The 22,994-nt window shown below is 39.3% G+C and overlaps 1 protein-coding gene across 2 annotated transcripts; it reads left to right on the top strand.

The window, feature by feature from the left end:
• The first annotated feature begins 4,464 nt into the window (after nt 1-4,464).
• On the top strand, nt 4,465-21,475 carry MGST1 (microsomal glutathione S-transferase 1). Of its 2 annotated transcripts, XM_033222753.1 has the most exons (5): nt 4,476-4,604; nt 9,712-9,867; nt 11,286-11,443; nt 14,695-14,789; nt 20,859-21,475. In XM_033222753.1, exons 3-5 carry the CDS (start codon nt 11,318-11,320, stop codon nt 21,103-21,105), a joined length of 468 nt encoding a protein of 155 aa, XP_033078644.1. In that variant the 5' UTR covers nt 4,476-4,604; nt 9,712-9,867; nt 11,286-11,317; the 3' UTR covers nt 21,106-21,475. The 2 variants fall into 2 exon arrangements, with proteins under 2 accessions (XP_033078643.1, XP_033078644.1); XM_033222752.1 differs by lacking the exon at nt 9,712-9,867 and having other exon boundaries at nt 4,465-4,604; nt 11,285-11,443.
• Nucleotides 21,476-22,994: the final 1,519 nt, after the last annotated feature.

Raw genomic sequence — 22,994 nt, 5'->3', positions numbered from 1 at the left:
ATAGATATTTATAATTGTTTTCTCTTGCTGAATTGTCCCCTTTATCATTATACAGTGACCTCTTTGTTTCTGTTTGTTTTTAATTTGTAGTCTATTTTATCTAAGTATAGTTACTCTCGCTCTTTTTTGGTTTCCAGTTTCATGGAATATCTTTTTCTACTCTTTCACTTTCAACCTGTGTGTATCTTTCTAGGTGAAGTGGGAAACTCTTGCATCTTAAAAAACGAATTTGTTATTGAGATATAATTTGTATATAGTGAATTGCACAAATTGTAAATGTATAGGTCAATGAGTTTTGACCAGTGTATACTCCCATGTAACCAATACCCTGAACATTTCCATCACTCCAGAAATTTCTTTTATGCTCCGCTATGGTCTGAATGTTTGTGTCCCTCCAAAATTGAGGTTGAAACTTAATCCCCATTGTGATGGTCTTAGGAAGTGAGGCTTTTTGGGGACTGATTAAGTCATGAAGGTGGAGCTGTCATGAATGGGATTACTACCTTTATAAAAGAGATTGAAGGGAGCTGCCTTGCCCCTTCCATCATGTGAGGAAGCAGCAGGAAGGAGCAATCTCACAAGCAAAGAGCAGCCCTGGCACACACCAAATCTGCTGGTGCCTTGATCTTGGACTTCCCAGCCTGTTGAACTGGGAGAAATAAATTTTCTGTTGTTTATAAATTACCCAGTCTAAGGTATTTTGTTATAGCAGCCTAAGCAAACTAAGCTATGCTCCTTTCCAGCTAATCACTGCCCCCATTCCATTAGAAACAACCACTATTATCATTTTGATTATTATACATTAGTTTTGTTTTTTTTTAATTTAATGTAAATGAAATCATACTCTTTTGTGTCTACTTTCTTTTGCTTGGTGTAATGTTGAAATTTAGTTAGATATTTTTGTGTATAGCAGTAGTTTATTACTTTTTTATGTGATGTAGTTAACGTTTCCTTGTATGAATATACCGCAACTTGTCTTTACACTCTTCTGCTGATGAACATTACGGTTTTTCCAGTTTTGGTAAGTATGAATAAAACTATTAAAATCATTCTTGAACAATCTTTTTGGTGGCCATATGCTTTCATTTCTCTTGGGTGAATATTGTATTTAGGAGCAGAATTGTTGGTTTACAAAACAGTTCTATGTTTATTTCATAAGAAACTATGAGATAGTTTTACTATTTGATTCCGTTTTATACTCTCACTGGCCATGTATGAGAGTTTCATTTGCTCCACAGCTTTGCCAATATTTGATTTTGTCTGTCTTTAATTCTTGCCTTTCGAATTTTGGGGAAGAAGCAAATCATTGTGGTTTTGATTTGCCTATTTGTGAAGACTAATGACATTAAATACCTTTTCATGTGCTTCTTAGTCATTCGTATATCTTCTTTTGTGAGTGTTCAAATATTTTGAATATTTTCTGTTTTTAATTTTCTACTTTTGTCTCAATTATTGTCATAGGTGTTCTTTTGCATACCAGTTTTTTTGTCAGATACGTGGTATTGGGACTATTTTCTCTCAGTCTCTGGCTTGCCTATTTATTTTCTTAATGATGTCTTTTGATGAAGTTCAACTTATCGATTTTTTTGTTTTATAGATAATTTTTTGTGTCCTGTCTAAAACATCTTTACCTACTCCAAGGTTGTGAAGATAATCGAGGTTTTCTTCCAGAGGCTTTATAGTATTAGCCTTGAGGTCTATGATTTAATTTTTGTGTATGGTGTCAGTTAAGGGTCAAAGTTCATTTTTTCCCCATGTGGTTATTCAGTGGTTCCAGTCCTTTTTGTTGAAAGCTTTCCTTTCTTCATTGAATTGTCTTGGCACCTTGTTGAAAATCAATTGGCCAATTAAATATAGTTCTATTTCTGGATTCTATTCTATTCTTTTGACCCACTTGTCTATCGTTATACCCTTACTATACTCTCTTGATTAGCTTCAATAATTTTTATCATTTTTTAGTTCTGTTCCTTTCATCGTGGCTACCTTTGCCACTTGCCGATATTAGGTTAAGAGTTTATTTCAGAAGTTAGCACAGCTTTCAAGCTGCTGTGTATCTCAGAGTGTCTATCTAAAAATTAGGAAAAATAAGAACTCCCTTATAGGGTTATTGGGAGAAATAAACAATCTGGTATACATGTTTAAAGTGTATTATCATTCTAAAATAACCCTTAAGGTTTAGAATGTTGCTTATTTTTATTTCACTTTTTGCTCTCTTGACCTTAAAACATATTCTTATGTACGTTTACTGAAATCCCCCAGTAGGGTCTGCACTGTAAGTTTCAGATTGTGGCAGGGCATCTGTTCTGTGGCTTTAGGGAAAAACAAAGGCCCAATATAGTTGAGAGGAGTGATAGGCACCTGTTTTCTTCCTATTTACAGTAAGCCTTAACAGAGGGTGATGGCAATTCTTTCTGACATTTTTCCTTTGTCTGTTTTAAAAACAGACAAAGACTCCTTTTTCAGATGAATGACCTTTGCTCTCCTCACCCCAAATCAATGACCTTTTAAACTGTTTTAATATTTCCTAGGGAATTACTTGTTCTGAGGCTTGGACTGAGTTTCTCTAAAAGATGGTGTTCTAGAATTTAAATGATGGTGAGAAGAAGGGTTGAAAAGCTGAATCCATTCTTTTACCCAGACTAAACTAAGCTGAGTAACAACTCCTTCTCTTCCTCAGTCATCTAAGAGCCTATAACAAAGATGAATAAAAACTGTCAATTCTTTTACAACTTCTACCTGTTATCGCCCTAGTTCACACCCCAATTGCCATTCTTATTTCTAAATGGAAACTTTTCTTCCACAAGCTTAATGGCAACTTTTTACCTTTCTGGCCTTTGTGTTTACTAGATTGTAAAATCCTGGTGGACAACTCTTTGATGTTATTTATCTTAGTTTTAGATTTTAGCCTCAAACAAAGTACATTGCATTCATTTAATAAATGTTTATTCAATTAAATCAAGTGCTGATATTCTACCCAGTACAGTGTCATATATATATATATATATCTATAATATATATATAATATTGCTTGATACACACACACATATGTGATTTAGTGATCGTAGGAACACAGTATTCATTGATTAATTAATAGTTTGGACACATTATATATTTAGAGCATTAGATGAGTCAAGTGCTACTTTCTTTTTTAAAAAAATGTTAGAACCATTCAACTAGCATTCTGTAGACCAAATTATCTAAATAATAGCTCTCCTCTTCCTTTTTCTGCAATGTTATTAATAAGATTTGGCCTGTATCACCTTATAATAAATGAAGAGCGTCTTAAATACTTATATTACCAAACTCCTTTGGAGAGAATTCAGAATAGATTTATTTCATCTCAAATTCTAACCTATTCCAGTTAGTGTTACAGACAGATTCTAGTATACTTTACAAAGATAGGTGAGTAAGTAGAGTTTTGAAAAGATACAGACATAAAAATGAAGAACAGATGCCTTCTGATGCTAGATTTTCCAAAACTCCCACTGTTATGCTTATATAGAAATCATTCTCAGACCTGCCTTGGATTAATTTCTGTTCCTAGAGCAAACTGGTAGTTATTTCTTTCTTTAGTAGAACATGAACTTGTCCATCAAATCCTAGAAAGTTAGTCCTAGAGATATCCCTTAAAGCCTAAAGGAGTAAATTAAGAGCAAGAAAAGGAAGTAGACATTGCAACAGGTGGTGAGTGTCTGAGAAATAGCACTAGAAGAGAAATAAAATAGATTGAAAACAGAAATCCTGAAACATTTCTCGTATAAACTCATGGAAGATAGATCCATAAATATTGTGCGGACTATGGGGACTAGGAAGCTTGGAAGTATCCCTAATCTAGATATTGATAGTAGACTAAATATCTATGGCTTCCCAAAACATTCCTCTAAACCTCCCTGTAAAAAAACACACTAAGCTGATTGTGTAATGAACTGATCCAGTACAACTGCCTCCAATTTCATTCTGGACCCCGAACGGGAGGGGACATCGTGACAAAGCAAGTTGTCTGGTGTCATGAATTTGGAACACAGCAAGTGATCTTTACTGAAGGTTACATTCTGTCATTGTCAGCCTTTTAAGGAGGCCTTGCCACCAATGCAGGGGAAGTGAAGTCTAAGGGAAGTTAATTTTCTCAATGCCTGCCAATTAGTTTTACCGTGGAGCTTTTAACTTTTTTGAAAAAAACTTTCAAAACTCCGCGTGATCTTTTTCATCGTTTTCAGATAACTAAAAGTTTACCGCCTTCCCCTTCCTTCCCCTCTCCCAATCCTGAAATGTTCAAGGATTCAGAGTTCCTGGACAATGGCTAATGTCCCCCTTCCCACTGATTAGGGGAATTTGCATTTCAGGAACCAGAGCTTCTAAGGGCGCCAAATAGAAGGGCTCAAAGGGAATCAGCAGACTCTGGTTACTCTGGGCGGGGAAATCAGGTGATTTAGAGGAGTGGTTTGGCGAGGTTGGGGTCGGGCTTTAAACGCGGGAGGACTAATTAATAGGAGATTAACTGGAGAGGGGCGGCGCCTGCGTCCGGCCCGCGCGGCGACAGTCCCTGCAGTGCGCGCGACCCGGCGGCGGGACAGGCTTCCTGCTTCCTCCTCCTCGGCCTCACCGTGCGTACTGGGAGGGGAGAAGGGGACGGCATGCAGAGGGTGGCGGGCAGGGAGGGCCAGGGTGGGTGGCAGATGGAAGACTTGGGGGGATCTCTGCCAGCCCGAAAGTCCTTGGCTCCACTTAGCCGCTAAACGTTAGCTTTTCAATCGATCGATCGCTTTTGAAAGGGAATTGTGTTTGTGTCCCCGTGTAAGTTTTCTCATTTCTCAAACTCCAAGACTGAAACGAGAGAATAAGTCTTTTCATGCTTGAGTGATGATTTCCAAACTTTTCCTTTTCAAGCCAAAGTAGCATCCTCTTTGAAAGGGTCCCTTGAACTCTGGGGAAGGAGGAAAAGGCACGTGCAAGTTTTAGTAATGGAGGAAATGCCTGTAGTTTAAGCGACTGCTGTTCTCCCCAAGAGTGCAAAAGCCTGCGGTGTCCCAGTTTTCATGGGCATAATGACCTCTATGCCTATTGTAAGGCAGGATTTACTCTCCTGTGCTCACTTTGATAGGAGAAACATCAGCAAGTTTTAAAGTAATACTAAATACTACTACTAATAATAATGTTAGCTATGGAAACAGGAGGATGTGGGTTAGATGATAATATTTTTGTGTGATATTATAGCCAGTGACAGGAGAGCTAAGGGTGAACCCGTTGGGAGGGTTCTCACCTGTGCCCCACTTCCCCAGTCTGGAGGAGGAAGCCATGTGGAAGGAGAAAAGGAGAAGGAAGCTCTTTTTTCGGGAATTAAGGTCTCATATATTGCTCTAGCTGGCCTGGGACAGAGGAGAGAGGAGTGCATGTAAGTCTTCTAGTCTCTCTGCTTCTCTTGAAATGTGGCAGTCTGCGCTCCACGTTTATATTCCCCTATTTCCTCTCCCTGATTTCTTTCCCAGTGAGTGCTGAGTGGGTGCCCAGCAAGCCTTGCTGTAGGACACCCTGGTCTCTCAGCGAGCAATCATTAAAGCCCAGTTTTCTTGGGGTCTCAGCCTGCTGTGAATCCCATCCTACACCTACCTTTTGCATATGCTCTCCTTGGCCTTAGGATAGTACTGGACTTTCTTGTCTTCTTCTGTTTCCAAAATAAGAGGGCTGTGTGTGCTGATTCTCTTTGGTAATTTAAAAAAAAAAAAAAAAGGCAAATCAGGCCAAATTTGGATATTACTCCCTGTGGCAGACAAGTAAACATTTTCTGTGGGTTTGTTTTAGAGTGGTGTGTATTAATCCCTGAGATTGGAAAAGGAGGTCAGCACAGTTTCCTGAGAAAGGCCTTATACCTCACCACTCCCCCGAGAGGCACCAGCATTTCACCCCCAGCCCCTGGGCTCTCAACCCCACTTTGCATGAGACTGCATAGTGGGCTGAGTCTGCAGCCACCACAATGCCTTCAGGAAATTCTAGAATTAATTTAGAGTTGCAGATTCAAGTAACCAGCAACATGGCCACCGAATTATCTGTTTTCTTTGTCTCATGTGTAGTGTTTGTTAGTTTCAGAAGGTACAAAATTGCAGAGTCATGGCCCTGGGGATGTGTGCCCAGATTATTCATGTGTTTCACAATATTGATGTAGAAAGGCTGACCACCTCATCCTAAAAAGAGAACTTTGCTCCTTTTGGCCAAAAGCCTATAAAGGGAAAGGGAGGTCCTCAGCTGAGAAGTGAAGATTCTTCTCAGAGAGTACCGCGGTTTTGGGGGAGGGGTACAAAACAGGAATGAGATTTGACAAGGAAAGGCCTCCAGAAGACCAGAGCTGTTGAGAATTCTTAGCCTTGATGGTGGGTAGCCCAGAGTTAAACACTTGAGAAAATTTAAGTAGCAGTCTTGGTCTCTCCACTGTGAATTTGGGTCATATTACTCACTACCTTTCTGGGCCTCGATTTCCTTATATACTAAAAGTAGAAAAAGATGTTATTTGCTCTACCTTGGGGTTTTTCAGGTCAAGCGAGATAAAATATGCAAAAGCTTTCTGAAAATCTAAAATCCTCAGTGCCTAGAACAGCGCCAAATTCGAGCATTTTTATTTACCAAACACGCAGCATTTAACGAGTCCCAACGCTTTTTTTTTTTCGTGAGGCAGTCTCAAAAAAAAAAAAACCAAAAAAGGTTTAAACATTCCAAATGCCAGATATGTCCCATAAACTATACATTATATATATATATATTCCCCATGCATCTGTATCTCTATTTAATTTACTATTATTATTATTATTATTACTATTTTTATTTGTTTTTTGAGACAGAGTCTTGCTCTGTTGCCCAGGCTGGAGTGCAGTGGCACGATCTTGGCTCACTGTAAGCTCCGCCTCCCAGGTTCACGCCATTCTCCTGCCTCAGCCTCCCAAGTAGCTGGGACTACAAGCGCCTGCCACCAAGCCCGGCTAATTTTTTGTATTTTTAGTAGAGATGGGGTCTCACCGTGTTAGCCAGGATGATCTCGATCTCCTGACCTCGTGATCTGCCCGCCTTGGCCTCCCAAAGTGCTGGGATTACAGGCATGAGCCACCATGCCCAGCCCCCACTTTTTTAACTTTACTCAGTTAAGACTCACAAGAATCCGGTGAAATAGGAGTTCTTATTCACCTCCTTTTACAGGTAAGGTGAAGAGGTCCCAGAGAAGTTAAGTCACAGTTATTAAGTGGCAGGGTCGAGATCCACCCGAATGCCAATCTAGTTCCAGAGTTTTGAATACTTGACACTCTACCCCATGTCCTCTTATGAGGAAGTCACCTCCACATTAGGGGACAGAGCTCTGATCTCTGGTAAGAGAGGTCGAGATATTTATTACCATGCTGGCCAATGAATGGAGAATACAATGAGCAAACAAACCACTGTGCAAACATGATTCATCATTGTAAATATTTTCTATAATTCATAACCAAATTAGTGTTTTTCCCTGCTTACTTTTCTTAGATTATTTCTCCTTCATTCCTTGAATCCTCAAACCACTTGACATTTCATCCTGTTATTATTATACTGCACCACTCTTCTCTCTTCTGACAACCTGTCCTGGTAAAAGGCTTTCAGTAATTTTGTTTTGACCGCAGAACCAACCATGATAACGGCTCCAGTTTTGTGCAGCAAACTCATGGCAATTTATTGATAAATCAGCTTTGGGGGAAAAAAAAGTCTACACCAGCATTACCTTAATTCATGCCATAAACAACTACTATTGCTTAACATTCTTACCTTTACTGCTCATTACCTGGCTCTCGGGTACCTGTGAAGTAGAAGATGTTACCCTGGAGAGATGGTTCATTGACTCAACAGGGGTGTGTCAGAAGCTTGGTGCTGGCCTGTCTCCCAAAACCACAGACTTTAGGAGTTAAGCCACATTCTTCATGATTGAGAAACTCTGTGTAAAGTGCGCTGTGTGTTGTCCATTTTTAAAGAAAAGGCCTCCCATTGCAGTTTTTCCCAGCCACTGACTTCTTTATGTACTTTCCTACCAACAGTCCTGGGAGGCTGCCATTTTTTTCTCTACTCTTTCAATACCAATTTCACTGAGGGGGGAAAAAAAGTTCTCTGGACTTTTGTTGCATCAATAAATAAATTTCATTCTGGGAACATTTGTAGAGGCCTACAGAGAATGTTTTAGTTTTAAAATTGTTGTTAAGTAGCAAGTTTCTATTTGATAAACTTACCTTAATTTTAAAAAACTTCACATGCTTGGTGTATTTCTTCAGATCTCTGTACAGAGGCCTGGGACTTAGGGATCCTTTATTAAGCTAATGACTTTACCTACACTCTGAAAGACAGTGCAGTTTATTCATGACTTTCACCCCTTCAGTACTAGAACAAAAGCAGACACATTAAATGTTACTGAAAATATTATCTTGCACTGAGAGCTCGTCTAACATACTGTGCTTTCAAGACTAGAGACTTGTGGAGGTTGATTAATTTGCTATCTAGGGGATTTTTCAAAAACCTTGCACATGTAGTTTCTGTTTGCCTAAATCCAAGCTGTACATTTTTAGTCTAAGAAAACAAAAATAGGGGGGCCGGGCATGGTGGCTCATGCCTGTAATCCCAGCACTTTGGGAGGCTGAGGCGGGCAGATCACCTGAGGTCAGGAGTTCAAGACCAGCCTGACAAATATAGTGAAACCCGTCTCTACTGAAAATACAAAAGTTAGCCAGGTGTGGTGGTGGGCTCCTGTAATCCCAGCTACTTGGGAGGCTGAGGCAGGAGAATGGCTTGAACCCAGAAGGCAGAGGTTGCAGTCAGCCAAGATTGCACCACTGCACTCCAGCCTGGGCGACAGAGTGAGACTCCATCTCAAGAAAAGAAAAGAAAACAAAAATGGGGTTACTTAGGTAGCTTTGATTTCTTTATTTGCAAAATGGGAATGATAATACCTACCTGACCACATAACTGGAAAAAGAAAGAAGATGACAGATATAAGGGGTGCCTACTTGTGCCAGGCACAGAGTAGGCATTCACTTAATGTCAATTGAATTAGAATTAAGCAGAATTAAAGAGTCGAGAGCAGAATTAATCAAGTCTCTTGAAAGAGAGAGTATAGTGTAGTAAGTGTATGGGGTGTTTGTGTCCCAGCTTGGCAGCTTAACAACTCGAATTTCCTTTTTCTTCTTTTGAAATGGGTACAGTTATGACAATTGTAATAGATTAACAAGGGTGATGAAAGTGTACATAACGTGCATAGTATAGTTGAACACATAGCAAACTCTAATAAAGCTAAATATATGTATATGGTTTTTAATCACATTCACCAGCAATACAAAGATGGCTATATGACCAATAATGATACGTATAAATGTATATAGGTTACTGCTAAGATGGATAGAAAAATTGCATCTGATAGATGTCAGGCTAATAAGGACACATGCAAGGGTTGAACTTTAAAGGCAGGAATGGACATCATCTAGAAGAGATAGTACTATATGCTAAGCAGGATAAATAGCATCTAAGCTTGGGTCTGAGAAAAGATGTGTGTTTCTATGGAAAAGAGAGAAGTAGATAGCAGGGCTGATGAAAGAACAAACAAGGGGAGGTTACAAAGAATAAGGTCAGAGGACTGGAAATTTAGATTTTAAAGTTTACCCTAAATTGCTACCTGTTTGGACTTCAGTATCACCAATGTGTCTTGGCTTTCCTCTTCAGCACATTCCCAATTATATTTCCAACTCCAGACACAGATAGCTACATTCCTCTACTCAACAGCTTTTAATTGAATGTAACTTTGGAATGCAAAATGACTCGAGGATCACGAAAAGCTAATTCTCCTTCCCTTTTACACTGATGAAAGTACCATAAATGGTAATTCCTTACCTTGCATTTGCAAGCCTGTTTTTTTTGATGTTTCCATTATCCTTCGTCTCCTTCTTCACTTGTCTTGGAATTGATGATGACGGTGATCATGATGATGATCATGATGAGGATATCATAAACTTTATTGAGGGTTTTTCTTGGGCCAGTCCATATTTTATCTCAATTACATTAAACAACAACCCATTAAGTTAGAAACTATTACCATTTCGATTGATTATTTATTTATTTATTTATTTATTTTTGAGACGGAGTCTTGCTCTGTCTCCCAGGCTGGAGTGCAGTGGCGTGATCTCGGCTCACTGCAAGCTCCACCTCCTGGGTTCATGCCATTCTCCTGCCTCAGCCTCCCGAGTAGCTGGGTCTACAGGCACCCGCCACCACGCCTGGCTAATTTTTTGTATTATTAGTGGAGATGGGGTTTCACCATGTTAGGATGGTCTTGATCTCCTGACCTCATGATCCACCCACCTCAGCCTCCCAAAGTGTTGGGATTACAGGCATGAGCCACAGCCCCAGGCCTACTATTTTGATTTTTGAGAATGAAGAAATTTCGTCTCAGAGACTGAATCCCTCAAGCAAGGTTAATAGCTAAATGGTGGGACTGGAATTCAAGTCCTGAAGTCTACAGTTTTGAATACTACTAAAATGACAACAAGTTGTAAGTTGGATCTCCAAAGCAGGATAAATAAGAACTGAGGCTTTCCTAAGTTCAGTGCTGCTACTAGATACATAGTTTGACATTTCCAAAGAGATCAGTCTATGACCTCTGGTCTTTTGCTTTCAACCTACTTACAGTTAATCTCAATGCAAGTATGTGATGTTAGTCTATGTTTAGGGCATTTTTGCTATTTATTTTTGCTTATACTGCACCCTTTTTTTCAAGTAGTACTTGTTTGATGTCTTCGAACTTAATAATATAGAACTGGATAAAATATAACATTGTTTACTTTTTTTTTTTTTTTTTGAGACAGAGTCTCTCTCTGTCACCCAGGCTGGAGTGCAGTGGCCCTATTTTGGTTCAGTGCAACCTCCGCCTCCTGAATTTAAGCAATTCTCCTGCCTCAGTCTCCCAAGTAGCTGGGATTACAGGCACACGCCACTGCGTCTGGCTAATTTTTGTATTTTTAGTAGAGATAGAGTTTCACCATGTTGGCCAGGCTGGTCTCAAACTCCCGACCTCAAGTGATCCACCTGCCTCGGCCTCCCAAAGTGCTGGGATTACAGGTATAAGCCACTGCATTCAGCCCCTATTTACTTTGATATTTTAGAAACTAAACGATCATTTCTTCTGCAAATAGTCCAAGATATTTTTAAGAACAGTATAGTTAATGCTGCAATATAAGAACATCAAATGATCTTCCAGTTACTTTGGGTATTTATGTCTGCTTTTTCCCATTTTATTTAAGTCTTTTTAAGAGTCCAGACCAAAATTGAAAAAATGGTTGACCTCACCCAGATAATGGACGATGAAGTATTCATGGCTTTTGCCTCCTATGCAACAATTATTCTTTCAAAAATGATGCTTATGAGTGCTGCAACTGCATTCTATAGAATGACAAGAAAGGTAAGAAATTTGGAGGTAATATTTTCTTACTTTTAGGAGTTGGAATTCTGGAGAGCAGTTTTCTTAATTTCCTTTTTTTATTTTTGGTAAAGCCCAATGTCACACTGTTTTATGCTGTAAGTGAAGTATGCAATCGTTTGGCACAGATGGATCTGATGTATTTATGGAACAGTTGCTTTCTCCTAGAAACTAGTAAATGGTTTTTTCATAATGACTTTTACCTTTTGTCATTATGCTAAGCAGATGAGATATTCTGGAATATCAAAGTTTTCACGTTTTGGAATTAATTTTGCCAATGCGGGTTTAGAAAGCAATCATTTTCCAGACAGTTAACTGGTATGTTCAGCGCTAGCACAGGTCAAGGGTATGATTTTGGTTAAAAAAAGAAAAATGAAAAAGAAGGAAGAAAAAGACTGAGAATTAAAGTTCTTACTTTCAAAGTGAGCCTCATATGATATGAACCTTTTGAATTTTGTGTACTTCTGACTTTTTAAGTGGATACTATTTCTACCCAGCATTATAAGAATGACTTTTTTTTTTTTTAAGTGCAGATGTGGGGAAGGTGGTAGACAGATTCTGAAGCGTATATTCTGTATTCAAGCAGGGTTTATGCCTGCTTGAAGCGCGTAGAGCAAGGCTCCCTTTGCAAAGTTAAAATATTTTCACTGGTGTAGTCCCTGTGCCCATTCAGCAACTTCTTCCTGGAGACCATCTGTTTCTCTCTTAGGACCTGTCCTGAGTTTTGTCCTCTAGAGCCTTGATTTTATTCAGAGGTCACAGTCTTCCCTAAGGTGTTTCCTTGTTACTATCTTTTTTTTTTTGAGACAGAATCTCACTCTGTTGCCCAGGCTGGAGTGCAGTGGCAGGATCTCTGCTTACTGCAACCTCTGCCTCTCAGGTTCAAGTAATTCTCATGCCTCAGCCTCCCGAGTAGCTGAGATTATAGGCACGCACCACCAGGCCAGTTAATTTTTGTATTTTTAGTAGAGATGAGGTTTCGCCATGTTGACCAGGTGGGTCTGAAACTCCTGATCTCAGGTGATCCGCCCACCTCGGCCTCCCAAAGTGCTAGGATTACAGGCATGGGCCTGGCCTGCTACTTTGCGGTATAATGGAAGGATGTTTGCATTTTATTGGAGGGCACATACCCACATGGTTAAGTCTGTCACTCGCTGATGTGTTGCAGCATCAGGCAACAAAGAGGCTGTCTGCTTCCAGGTCCCCACTGACTCCTAGGAACAGAATGTCATCAAGGAAATGTACCCTGTCTCATAAGAAAAGACGAAGGAAATTCACATTTGTAGAGTGCTAGGAGCCGCAATGCTTTTTATGTGTACTTGGTCATGGAGTCATTTTATACAATTGTTAGCATTGTCAGGTGAAACGAGGATTCGTCTTTCCATTATATAGAAGGGGAACTTAGAGGTTAAGTAGCTGTCTGAGTCCGTTTGGGCTGCTCTTATGAAATGTCATAGACTGGGTGGCTTTAGCAACAAACATTTGTCTCACAGTTCTGGAGTCTGGTGAGTCCAAAATCAAGATGCCAGCAGATCTGGTGTTCAGTGAGGGCCCAGTTCCTGACTTGCAGATGGCCATCTTCTCATTGTATCCTCACACCAGCAAAGCAGAGACAGAGAGAGAGAGAGAGAGACAGAGAGACAGAGAGAGAGAGAGAGAGAGAAGGAAGCAAACTCTCTCCTTCCTCTTCTTGTAAAGACTTTAATTCCATTCATGCGGACTCCACTGTCTTGACCCAATTACCTCCCAAAGGCCTCGTATCCCAGATGCTATCGCGTTGAACATTAGGCTTTAACATACAAATCTAGGGGGCCACAAACATTCAATCCTGAGCAGTAGCTTACCCAAGGTTACATACAAATAAAGAGTGAAACTGAGATTCAAACTGAAATTGCATTAAATCCAATCTCATGCTCTTTCCATTGTAATACATTTATTTCTTTATTCAACATATATTTGTTGTACATCTAGTGTGTTCCAGGCAGTTATTTAGGGGAGCACCATGATGAACAAGACAGACAGGCCTGACCTGAAGAAACTTATCTGGAATACTTATTCCAGATAAAGATGTTGAGGAAAACTGATGAGCAGTATCCCAGCCCTATACATCAGTTCTCAACATCTTTATCTCTAATATAATGTTCACATCCTATTAAGAAAAAATAGAAAGCATATGAGATTAATTTTGCAGTTTGTGTTTTTATCTGCCATAAATTATTAAATAGTGGCTCATGCGTAAATATTTTTTAAATGCAGATTTCAAGTTTCAAGGGATGGGGAAGCTATTTCAAAGAGCATAATAATTGCAGGAAGAAATACATGAATGTGTACTTCTTATTCCCAGGAATTCAATTCAGCTTCTCAAATTTTATTATACCGTATTCTTCAACCCAAAGTTTTATCTGCTTTAGAAAAAGAAAAGAGGTACACATGTTCTGACAAAGTACAAGACACCTTTCCCATCCCTTACTCTTTCATGCTTCTTGCCGGTTCTCTAAAACCTTTGGCAGGTAAACATATTACTTTCAGATGAGCCAATCACTTGGAAATGTTAGTACACTTGAGGGAAGGTATGTCAACATCACTGTGAAAAAGATACCAGTGAACCATAGTAATGGTCAATGATGACTTAGAATTATGCCTTTCCCCATATTTGCTTCCTTTTCACTGTTTTATTCACTGGTTTTTGTTCGAGTTCTTTTTTATGCTTCTCTTTTTACAACTTTGCATTGTTAATAAAAATTCAGTTTTAACTATAGATGCCTTCTTCTCCTCTTGTGTTTGATTTATTGCTCCAAATGGGCCAACCTGGATGTCTGTATTTCTTCCACTAAAATGCAAATAACTTACTAGGTAGAATATCCCCATGTTATTTGCTGGTTTGTTTGTTTTCTTTTTTTTGAGACAGAGTCTTGCTCTGTCACCCAGACTAGCTTGTAGTGGTGCAATCACAGCTCACTGCGGCCTCAACCTCTCAGGTTCAAGTGATCCTCCCACCACAACCTTGTGAGTAGCTAGGACCGCAGGCATGTGGCCCACCACCATGGCCAGCTATTTAAAACAAATTTTTGTAGACACAGGGGCTCCCTATGTTGCCCAGGCTGGTCTTGAATTCTTGGGCTCAAGCAATCCTGCCTCAGCCTCACAAAGTGCTGGAATTACAGGTGTGAGCTATTACTCCCGGCCAATATTTGAAATAAGTTTTTTTTTTTTTTCCTTGGTATTTGGAATAGGTTTTTGCCAATCCAGAAGACTGTGTAACATTTGGCAAAGGAGAAAATGCCAAGAAGTATCTTCGAACAGATGACAGAGTAGAACGTGTACGCAGGTAAACCAGTGTCTCTTGAAATTACTTACTTTATGAAACAATTTTGGCAAGGAGCTCAGTGAAGATGCCTCAGGGTCTTGGAGACTGAACAAAAAAAGTGAGGCCTCTTACCTACTCCACATGACAATTACAGAAAACTGGACATCTGAAAGTCTCCAAGTATCATTGCAATTGTATGTATTGCCAATTTTGTAATACTGTACTTTTATCTGCACTTTCCTGGGGTTGATGACATTGCTTTATATAGGGATGTATCAAAAGTAATGGCAGGGAGGAGGTAAAATGGGAACAGTAGATTCTTACAGTTTTATCATCTTCTCCATAGGTGAGACTGTCAACTCATGTAAAAGGTTGAAGAATTAGGTATTTTTGTGTAAGATTCAAAATAAGAATGTTGACACTCTGGAGGAGTAGGAACCTCTTTCTCTGTGTCCCTCTCCCCACTGCCATCTCTTTTTAGATATTATGTTTTAATGTACTGGGAATTCAATGAACAATGAAAAGCAATAAGCCAAGATACTATTGGGGTATGATTGTTCCTATCACCCAGGTAGTGAACATAGTACCTGTTAGTTTTTCAACCTTTGTCTCCCCTTCTCTGCCCCCTCTAATAGTCCCCAATATCTATTGTTGCTATCTTTGTGTTTATGTACCTGATGTTTAGCTCCCACTTATAAGTGAGAACTTGTGGTATTTGTTTTTCTTTTCCTGTGTTAATTTATTTAGGGTAATTGCCTACAGCTGCATCCATGTTGCTGCAAAGGACATGATTTCATTATCTTTTTTTTTTTTGAGATGGAGTCTCATTCTGTCACCTAGGCTGGAGTACAATGGCATGATCTCGGTTCACTGCAACCTTCTTCTCCTGGGTTTAAACCATTCTCCTGCCTCAGCCTCCCTGAGTAGCTGGGACTACAGGCTTGTGCCACCATGCGCAGCTAATTTTTTGTAGTTTTAGTAGAGGCTGGGTTTCACCATGCTGGCCAGGCTGATCTTGAACTCCTGACCTCAGGTGATCCACCCACCTTGGCCTCCCAAAGTGCTGGGATTACAGGTGTGAGCCATCGTGCCTGACCCAATTTCATTCATTTTTTTTTTTTTTTTTTACAGCTTTGTAGTATTCCATGGTGTATGCTACCACATTGTCTTTGTCCAATTCATACTGATGGACACCTAGGTTGCATTATCCCTTTTGTGATTCTCTGTGAAAATCGGAAGCCCCTCCCAAGTTTTCTGCAGATTCCCCTATGGCATATCATGTCCAGGTTACCTCTGGATCTGGATTCCCACTTCTGTGCATGTTTCCATATTCTGCAGTTGGTTATGCTGGATGTTAATCCAGCCCTGTAGTCAGTTCCGTACACCAATTAACTGAAAAAAAGATGTGGCTAAAAATAGACTTGAGTAAGTGGAAGTGCAGAGGCATTTACGCTGTGGCAACACAAACATTTCAAGTTGTATGTTATTTCTCTGTCTGACAATGACCTTCAGCATCCTCTCTTCGGGAATATGCCCCGTAGCTGTACCTCCTTCACTCAAGCAACGCCCAGTGTTACACCATGTTTGAGGCTCTCCTCTAGCCCCACAGACTCTTCAGCCTTTCAGCACTAAAATTAAAAGTACCTTCTTGCTCATGCAAAACAATTCTACCCCCAAGCTATTCATCAAGCAAGAATGTTTCTCTTCTAAGAAAAAGTCTGTGCAGATACTTAGCACGAAATTTCACCTTCTGTCTCAGTTATATACTTGTTAATTCGGCAGCCCTGCTGAGTAAATCAGTGAGTCTTGAAAATGGGTTGTGTCAAGAATACGGATATAAAATAGTTTCAGGACAAGGAATCACTGTGGCCATTTCAAACAATAGCAGAACAATATCAAAGGAAAAATTATGTGTTAGATGAAAAAAATAAAATTAAAAAAAGTGAGTGAAGCTTGAAGTTTTCAAAACCAGTGAGGAGACATGAAACCGTTTAGTATTGTCTGGTCCTTTATGCACTTCCCCTTTTAGAGCAGGCAGCCACCTGCATGATGCTAGTCATGGCCCTGTATTTATAAAATTGCCCAGAACTAGAAAGTGATCAGAAGCAATTAGACTCTCAGTAGCACTAGTAAGATTGAAATGAAAATCCAGGTAAGTCTCCTGTGTGAAAGCATAACAAAAGTTATTTTATTTGGGGATTTTAGACTCCTCCCTACTATTCTTTCCGACCTTCCACCCTTACTCCCTGCCCATGGGATTGTACTTTTAGAGGAGAACGACGTTATCTAAATTGATCTGCTAGTCAGGTTGCAAATAAATGTTAGGAAGAACAATTGACCCTAGTTCTGAAAAGGTTCCGCGTCCTGGAGGAGGTGCAGCGACTGTGTGCACAGCGCCCCCTCATGATGAGACACTGGCTTTTCAGCATAGTAAGAGAAGAGTGTCTCCAACAGAGTGGAGTTTCCAGTTGCAAAATGCTTTTTGAGATACTACCTGTTTCATCGAAAAAGTGCCTAATAACACACTTTTGGAGATATTTTTCAGAGAGAGTGTTTCCAGAATCTTCCTTTTCGATTTTTAAGCTAGACCTTTTTTTTTTTTCCACCTCTTTATTACTTCAGTAATTGTAAAGCTGTTACGATTAGCATATTGGGCAGGGACAGAATGGGGCTATAAATGCAGTGAAAAGTATGCTTTACCGTGTGCAACAATAGAGAAATTTAATACATACACATATGGAACAATTAATTAAAAACTTAAAGTAATATGTGTTGAAATACCAAGATATGTGACTTAAAGTTCTGGACAGGCAGAAACCGTGATGGTTAGAAAACACTTGACATATTTATTTATTTAATACTCTCTTACGTTGTCTAGGAAGCATTCAAGACCATATACATTCAACACAAAAAGATAAAAAGAAAGTTGAAAGGCAGACAGACCAGCTGGTGAAATACAGGGAGTCATCTGAAAGACAAAATAAATGCTTGAGGTTGGTATTTAGGGACAGGAGAGACATTTAGAATATATTCCCTTTAAAGGTAGAGAATACCCCTTCACTGAGAGTGTTCCATGGAGTCTAAGTGGCACTTGCTGGGGACTCTGTCAGGAGACTGGAACGTAGGCTAGGGGTTGAACTGGATGATGTCCCTTGTGGCCCCAGTGTATGAACACACATATAAGGAGAGATGATTGTGTATGTTTCACTGTCATTTCTTCTACTGGGATGCTATCAAACAGCTTTAAGACTGAGTTCCTGACCCTCAGGGGTTTATAATGTCCTCCCCTTCCCCCGCCCCCAGTAAGACCCACATGCATGTAGAAATGGGAGAATCATATGAAGCCATGTTCCATTAGTTCCAAGGAATATTTCATAAAGGAAGATCTTGAAGAGTATTAGGATTTGAAAGGAGGAAGAGGAGAGAAGAAGTCTCGTCAATTTGGGAAAATTCCTTTGTGAGAATGTGAACACATGGCTGTGTGCTGAGGGTGAAGAGCTTTGGCTGAGATGAGGGTGTCAGGAAAAGCCTGCTGTGCAACTCTTTGTAGTTGTTCACAGCCTGACAATCCCCAGATGCATGTAACAACGTCTGTCCAGGTCAGGCAGATGCTGGGATCCAAGTAATTCTGATCTGAGACTAGGAGGCGTGGCTGTGGCCCAAGAGCATGGAGATGGTGGGAAGGTCCGTCACAGAGCAAATGTGTGCCAGGGAATGTCTGTCCAAAGGAAAAAGAAAAATGGGAAAATGTAATCATGGGGGAGAAGGGTAATAGACCCAGGTAGAAAGTGGTCTCATAGGAAGACCGATGTTCACCTGGTGATAGATTTTGGCAGCTGTCCATAAATGGGCATGAAGCTAACATGAAGGAAGCTGCCGCTCCAGGAAGAAGTCTGTCATTGGAGCAGAGGGGAGGGTTGGGACCGAAGGGTGATAGTGCACTGCAGCACGTGCTCACAGGGAAAGCTAGGAACCGTATGCCTGGAACAGAGTCTCAAAAGAAGTACAAAATACAGCATAAATTGGCATAAGTATGAGGGACTGTGGAAAACAGGTCTTACTAGCATAATGAGGAGTGTTATCTTTGAGAACATTTTGACGAAAGAGAAAGAGAGCTCAAAGGGGAGAATAAGATAAAGATAAAGATGTTAGAAAAACACACAGGAGCTAGAAAGGTAAAGGAACCCTTGCCCCTGACCTTCCTTCCCTCTACCCTCATGGTCCTCTTACTGTCCTTGACTTTCTTCTCTGCCTTAACATTCCATTCCATTTGTCAATTGCTTAACACAGGCGTAGAAGTAGACATTGTTTTCCAGAGAGTCTCCTTTTTATAGTTTCTTCCTCAACCTTAAAATTTCTGTCCTTTTGGCATGTTGTGAAGGAGAACACTAACGTGCCTAAGATTGGAGGTGAAGATGTCTCTGTGATGCTGCAGGAGAAATCAGAGGACAAAAACAAATACTCTTGGTGTCATTGACAAAGTGGGCCCTTCTTTAATAGAAAATGGTATTCCTGTCTTTTCTTGCCCATCTCATTCTCAGTAGTACTTGCATTGCTCCATGAAAGACAGGGTGCAGGAACACTCACACCTTCCTCTCTTTGCTTTTATTCTGTATTGAAGCCTTTTCAAATCATTACTTATCTGGGCTGCTGCTGTCTTCTTCATGTCTCTATGTAGTCATCGTCTTTGTGAGGCAAGCTTAGAGATAATCTAGGGAAAACAGGAGAAAGGAAAGGAGAGGAGGAGAGTGATGATCATTGAGCAGGCAATATGTAATAATTATATGTTTATGCTATAGAAGAGAGTAACATAAAGCAGAAATAGTTTTCATTCTGAAATACGTATCAGTAGCTGACAAACTCTATCAAACTCTCCATTTCTATCCTAGATTCTAAAGCAATTTCTAATTCTGTAGACTTAAGGGACATGACATTTTAAAATTAAGTATTTTCAAAAATGTTGCAGGGCATGGTGGCTTGCACCTGGAAACCCAGTGTTTTGGGAGACTGAGGCTAGAGGACTGCTTGAGGCCAGGTGTTCAAGACCAGACTGGGCAACATAGCAAGATCCCATCTCTAAAAAGAAAATTTAAAAATTAAGCCAGGCATGGTGGTGAGGCCTGCAGTCCCAGCTACGCATGAGGCTGAGACTCAGGAGTTTGAGGCTGCAGTGAGCTGTGACTGTACCACCACACTTCAGCTTGAGCAACAGAGCAAGACCTCATTTCTAAAAACAACAGCAACAACACCAATAATAATAAAAATGTCAAGTCAATAGTAGAAGTGTTTTGTATTCGGTCTTAGCCAGAGAAACCCAAGATGCCATGGCTTGGAGCAAAACTGTGGCTAAAACATGCTTTTTGTTTTCTTCCAGTTCTGTTTTAAAGAAAACATTTAGGAAATTCTCTCTCTCTTTCTCTCTTTCACCTGTCCCACTTTTTGTGTGTCCGTTGTAGTTTTGCACCATCATTCTTAACAAATTTATTTGGCATTTGGAAGATAAGTTAGCCAAAATTTTACTATATTTGAAAGGCTAGTTATGTGTTCTGTTATTTAGACATAAGAGCGTGAGATTCTTGATATTAAATTGGTAAATTAATTATTAGCAACCTAGTGGTTTGGATTGGCAAGGATTCTCTCAATAATCATTGGTAGAGTAGCAGAATCTAAGGAGAAACCTTAAGAAAAATCAACACCAAAAAGGTTTTCTTCCTTTGGGAAAAAGAATTTTTATAAAAAGAATCTTGAATTGCTAATTATTATAAACCTCATAGGAAAAAAGTATCTTGTATTTACAAAAATGAAATGAGTTCTATTAGAATGATGTTGTTTTGATATTCTAGGAACTACAAAATGCCTTCTGTGATATTTAAAGATACACTAAAAGTAAAAAGAAACAAAAATAATGAGAGATTCTGAATAAAAGTCAAGTGGGTAAGGAAACAAGATAATTTGAGAGAGAAAAATAAATCTTACTTTGAAATTTAAGGATCCATTAGTACTCAGATTTAGTTTTTAGAAGAGAGAGAAGAAAGGATACATATCTACTATTTTGTAATTAGTGTCTTTAACAGTTATCTTTTTCCACAGAGCCCACCTGAATGACCTTGAAAATATTGTTCCATTTCTTGGAATTGGCCTCCTGTATTCCTTGAGTGGTCCCGACCTCTCTACAGCCATCCTGCACTTCAGACTCTTTGTCGGAGCACGGATCTACCACACCATTTCATATTTGACACCCCTTCCCCAGCCAAATAGAGGTTTGAGTTTTTTTATTGGATATGGAGTTACTCTTTCCATGGCTTACAGGTTGCTGAAAAATAAATTGTACCTGTAAAGAGAATCATCCAACTCATTATCCAGTTGGTTTTTTAAGAATTCTCTACTTCCAATTTATAATGAATACTTTCTTAGGTTTTAGGTAGGAGAGGAACAGAGGAATTACGAACTGGGGTAAACCCGTTTTGAGTACTAGCATTGCCAATATCCTCTATTCTTGTTTTTACATTTGGATTAGAAATTTAGCATAATAATTCTTAAGTCTTTTGTCTGATTTTTAAAGTACTTTCTTATCAATTTGGATCATGTTATGATTTGTAACATTCATGCAGCACTTCACTTCTGAATCTATAAAATAATTGTGTGTATGAGAGACCTATATTTCAATACTGCTGAAACGGACATGAAATAAAGAATTTAAAGAATGATTTTGTTTGGTTTTATTTTTCCCAGTATTTTGTTTTCAAAAGTTTCAAACCGAGGGTAAAGTTGAAAAATAGTACAAAGAACCTCTCTATACCCTTTGCTTAGACACACCCGTTGTTAACATTTTGCATATTTGCTTTCCTTCTCTCTCTATTTTCTTTTTCTCTGAAACATCTGAGAGTAAGTGGCAGATATCATGACACGTCACTCTTTAATACTTCAGCATGTTTTTCTTATGAACAAGGCATTCTCCAAATAACCACAGTACCATTATTACACCCAAGACATTTAGTATTAATATAAGAGTATTTCATATACATAGTCTTTATTCCAATTTTTCCAATTTCCTCAGTAATATTCTGCTTTCCTCAGTAATATTCTGTATAACTGCTTTATTTTTGATCCAGGAATCCAAGACCAAACATTGCCTTCTGTTTTCATTTCTGTTTGGCTTTCACTTAAATCAGAGAGTTCTTTCACTTACTTTTGCTTTTGTCTAACCTTGACATTTTTTGAAGAGTATAGACAAGTTGTTTTACAGAATGACCCTTAATCTGGATTTGCTTTATCTAGGATTTTCTCGTTCTTAGATTCAGATTAACCATTTTTGGTGGTGTGTCCTTCACATTATAAAACATCAACAGGCATAGGATATCAGTTTGCCCTGTTATTGGTGATATTAAATTTGATCAATTTAGTAAGGTAGTGTCAACCAAATCTGTCCATTTAAAAGGGATCCTTTTATTTTTATAATCATATGTGGGGTCATAACTTGAGACTGTATGCATATCCTGTCCCCCTGCAAATTTTCACTTAATAGATTTAGCACCCAGATACATTGTTTGGTTTCTACATATAAATATGTAGCACATAAATCACACAAATTTAGATTTTTTTTGGTCTTGCATGGAATGTGTACTTAAGTCTCTATAATAAAGGGTGAGCTTTTTTTTTTTATTATACTTTAAGTTCTAGGGTACATGTGTATAATGTGCAGGTTTGTTACATATGTATACTTATACCATATTGGTGTGCTGCACCCATCAACTCGTCAGCACCCATCAATTCATTATTTATATCATGTATAACTCCCCAATGCAATCCCTCCCTTCTCCCCCCTCCCCATGATATGCCCCAGTGTGTGATGTTCCCCTTCCCGAGTCCAAGTGATCTCATTGTTCAGTTCCCACCTATGAGTGAGAACATGCGGTGTTTGGTTTTCTGTTCTTGTGATAGTTTGCTAAGAATGATGGTTTCCAGCTGCATCCATGTCCCTACAAAGGACGCAAACTCATCCTATTTTATGGCTGCATAGTATTCCATGGTGTATATGTGCCACATTTTCTTAATCCAGTCTGTCACAGATGGACATTTGGGTTGATTCCAAGTCTTTGCTATTGTGAATAGTGCCGCAATAAACATACGTGTGCATGTGTCTTTGTAGTAGAATAATTTATAATCCTTGGGTATATACCCAGTAGTGGGATGGCTGGGTCATATGGTACATCTAGTTCTAGATCC

Source organism: Trachypithecus francoisi, unplaced genomic scaffold (genome assembly GCF_009764315.1).
Source record: "Trachypithecus francoisi isolate TF-2019V2 unplaced genomic scaffold, Tfra_2.0 Lachesis_group11, whole genome shotgun sequence".
NCBI classification, from domain to species: domain Eukaryota; kingdom Metazoa; phylum Chordata; class Mammalia; order Primates; family Cercopithecidae; genus Trachypithecus; species Trachypithecus francoisi.
The sequence above is the reverse complement of the archived record's forward strand: the minus strand, read 5'-3'. Positions and strand labels throughout refer to the sequence as shown.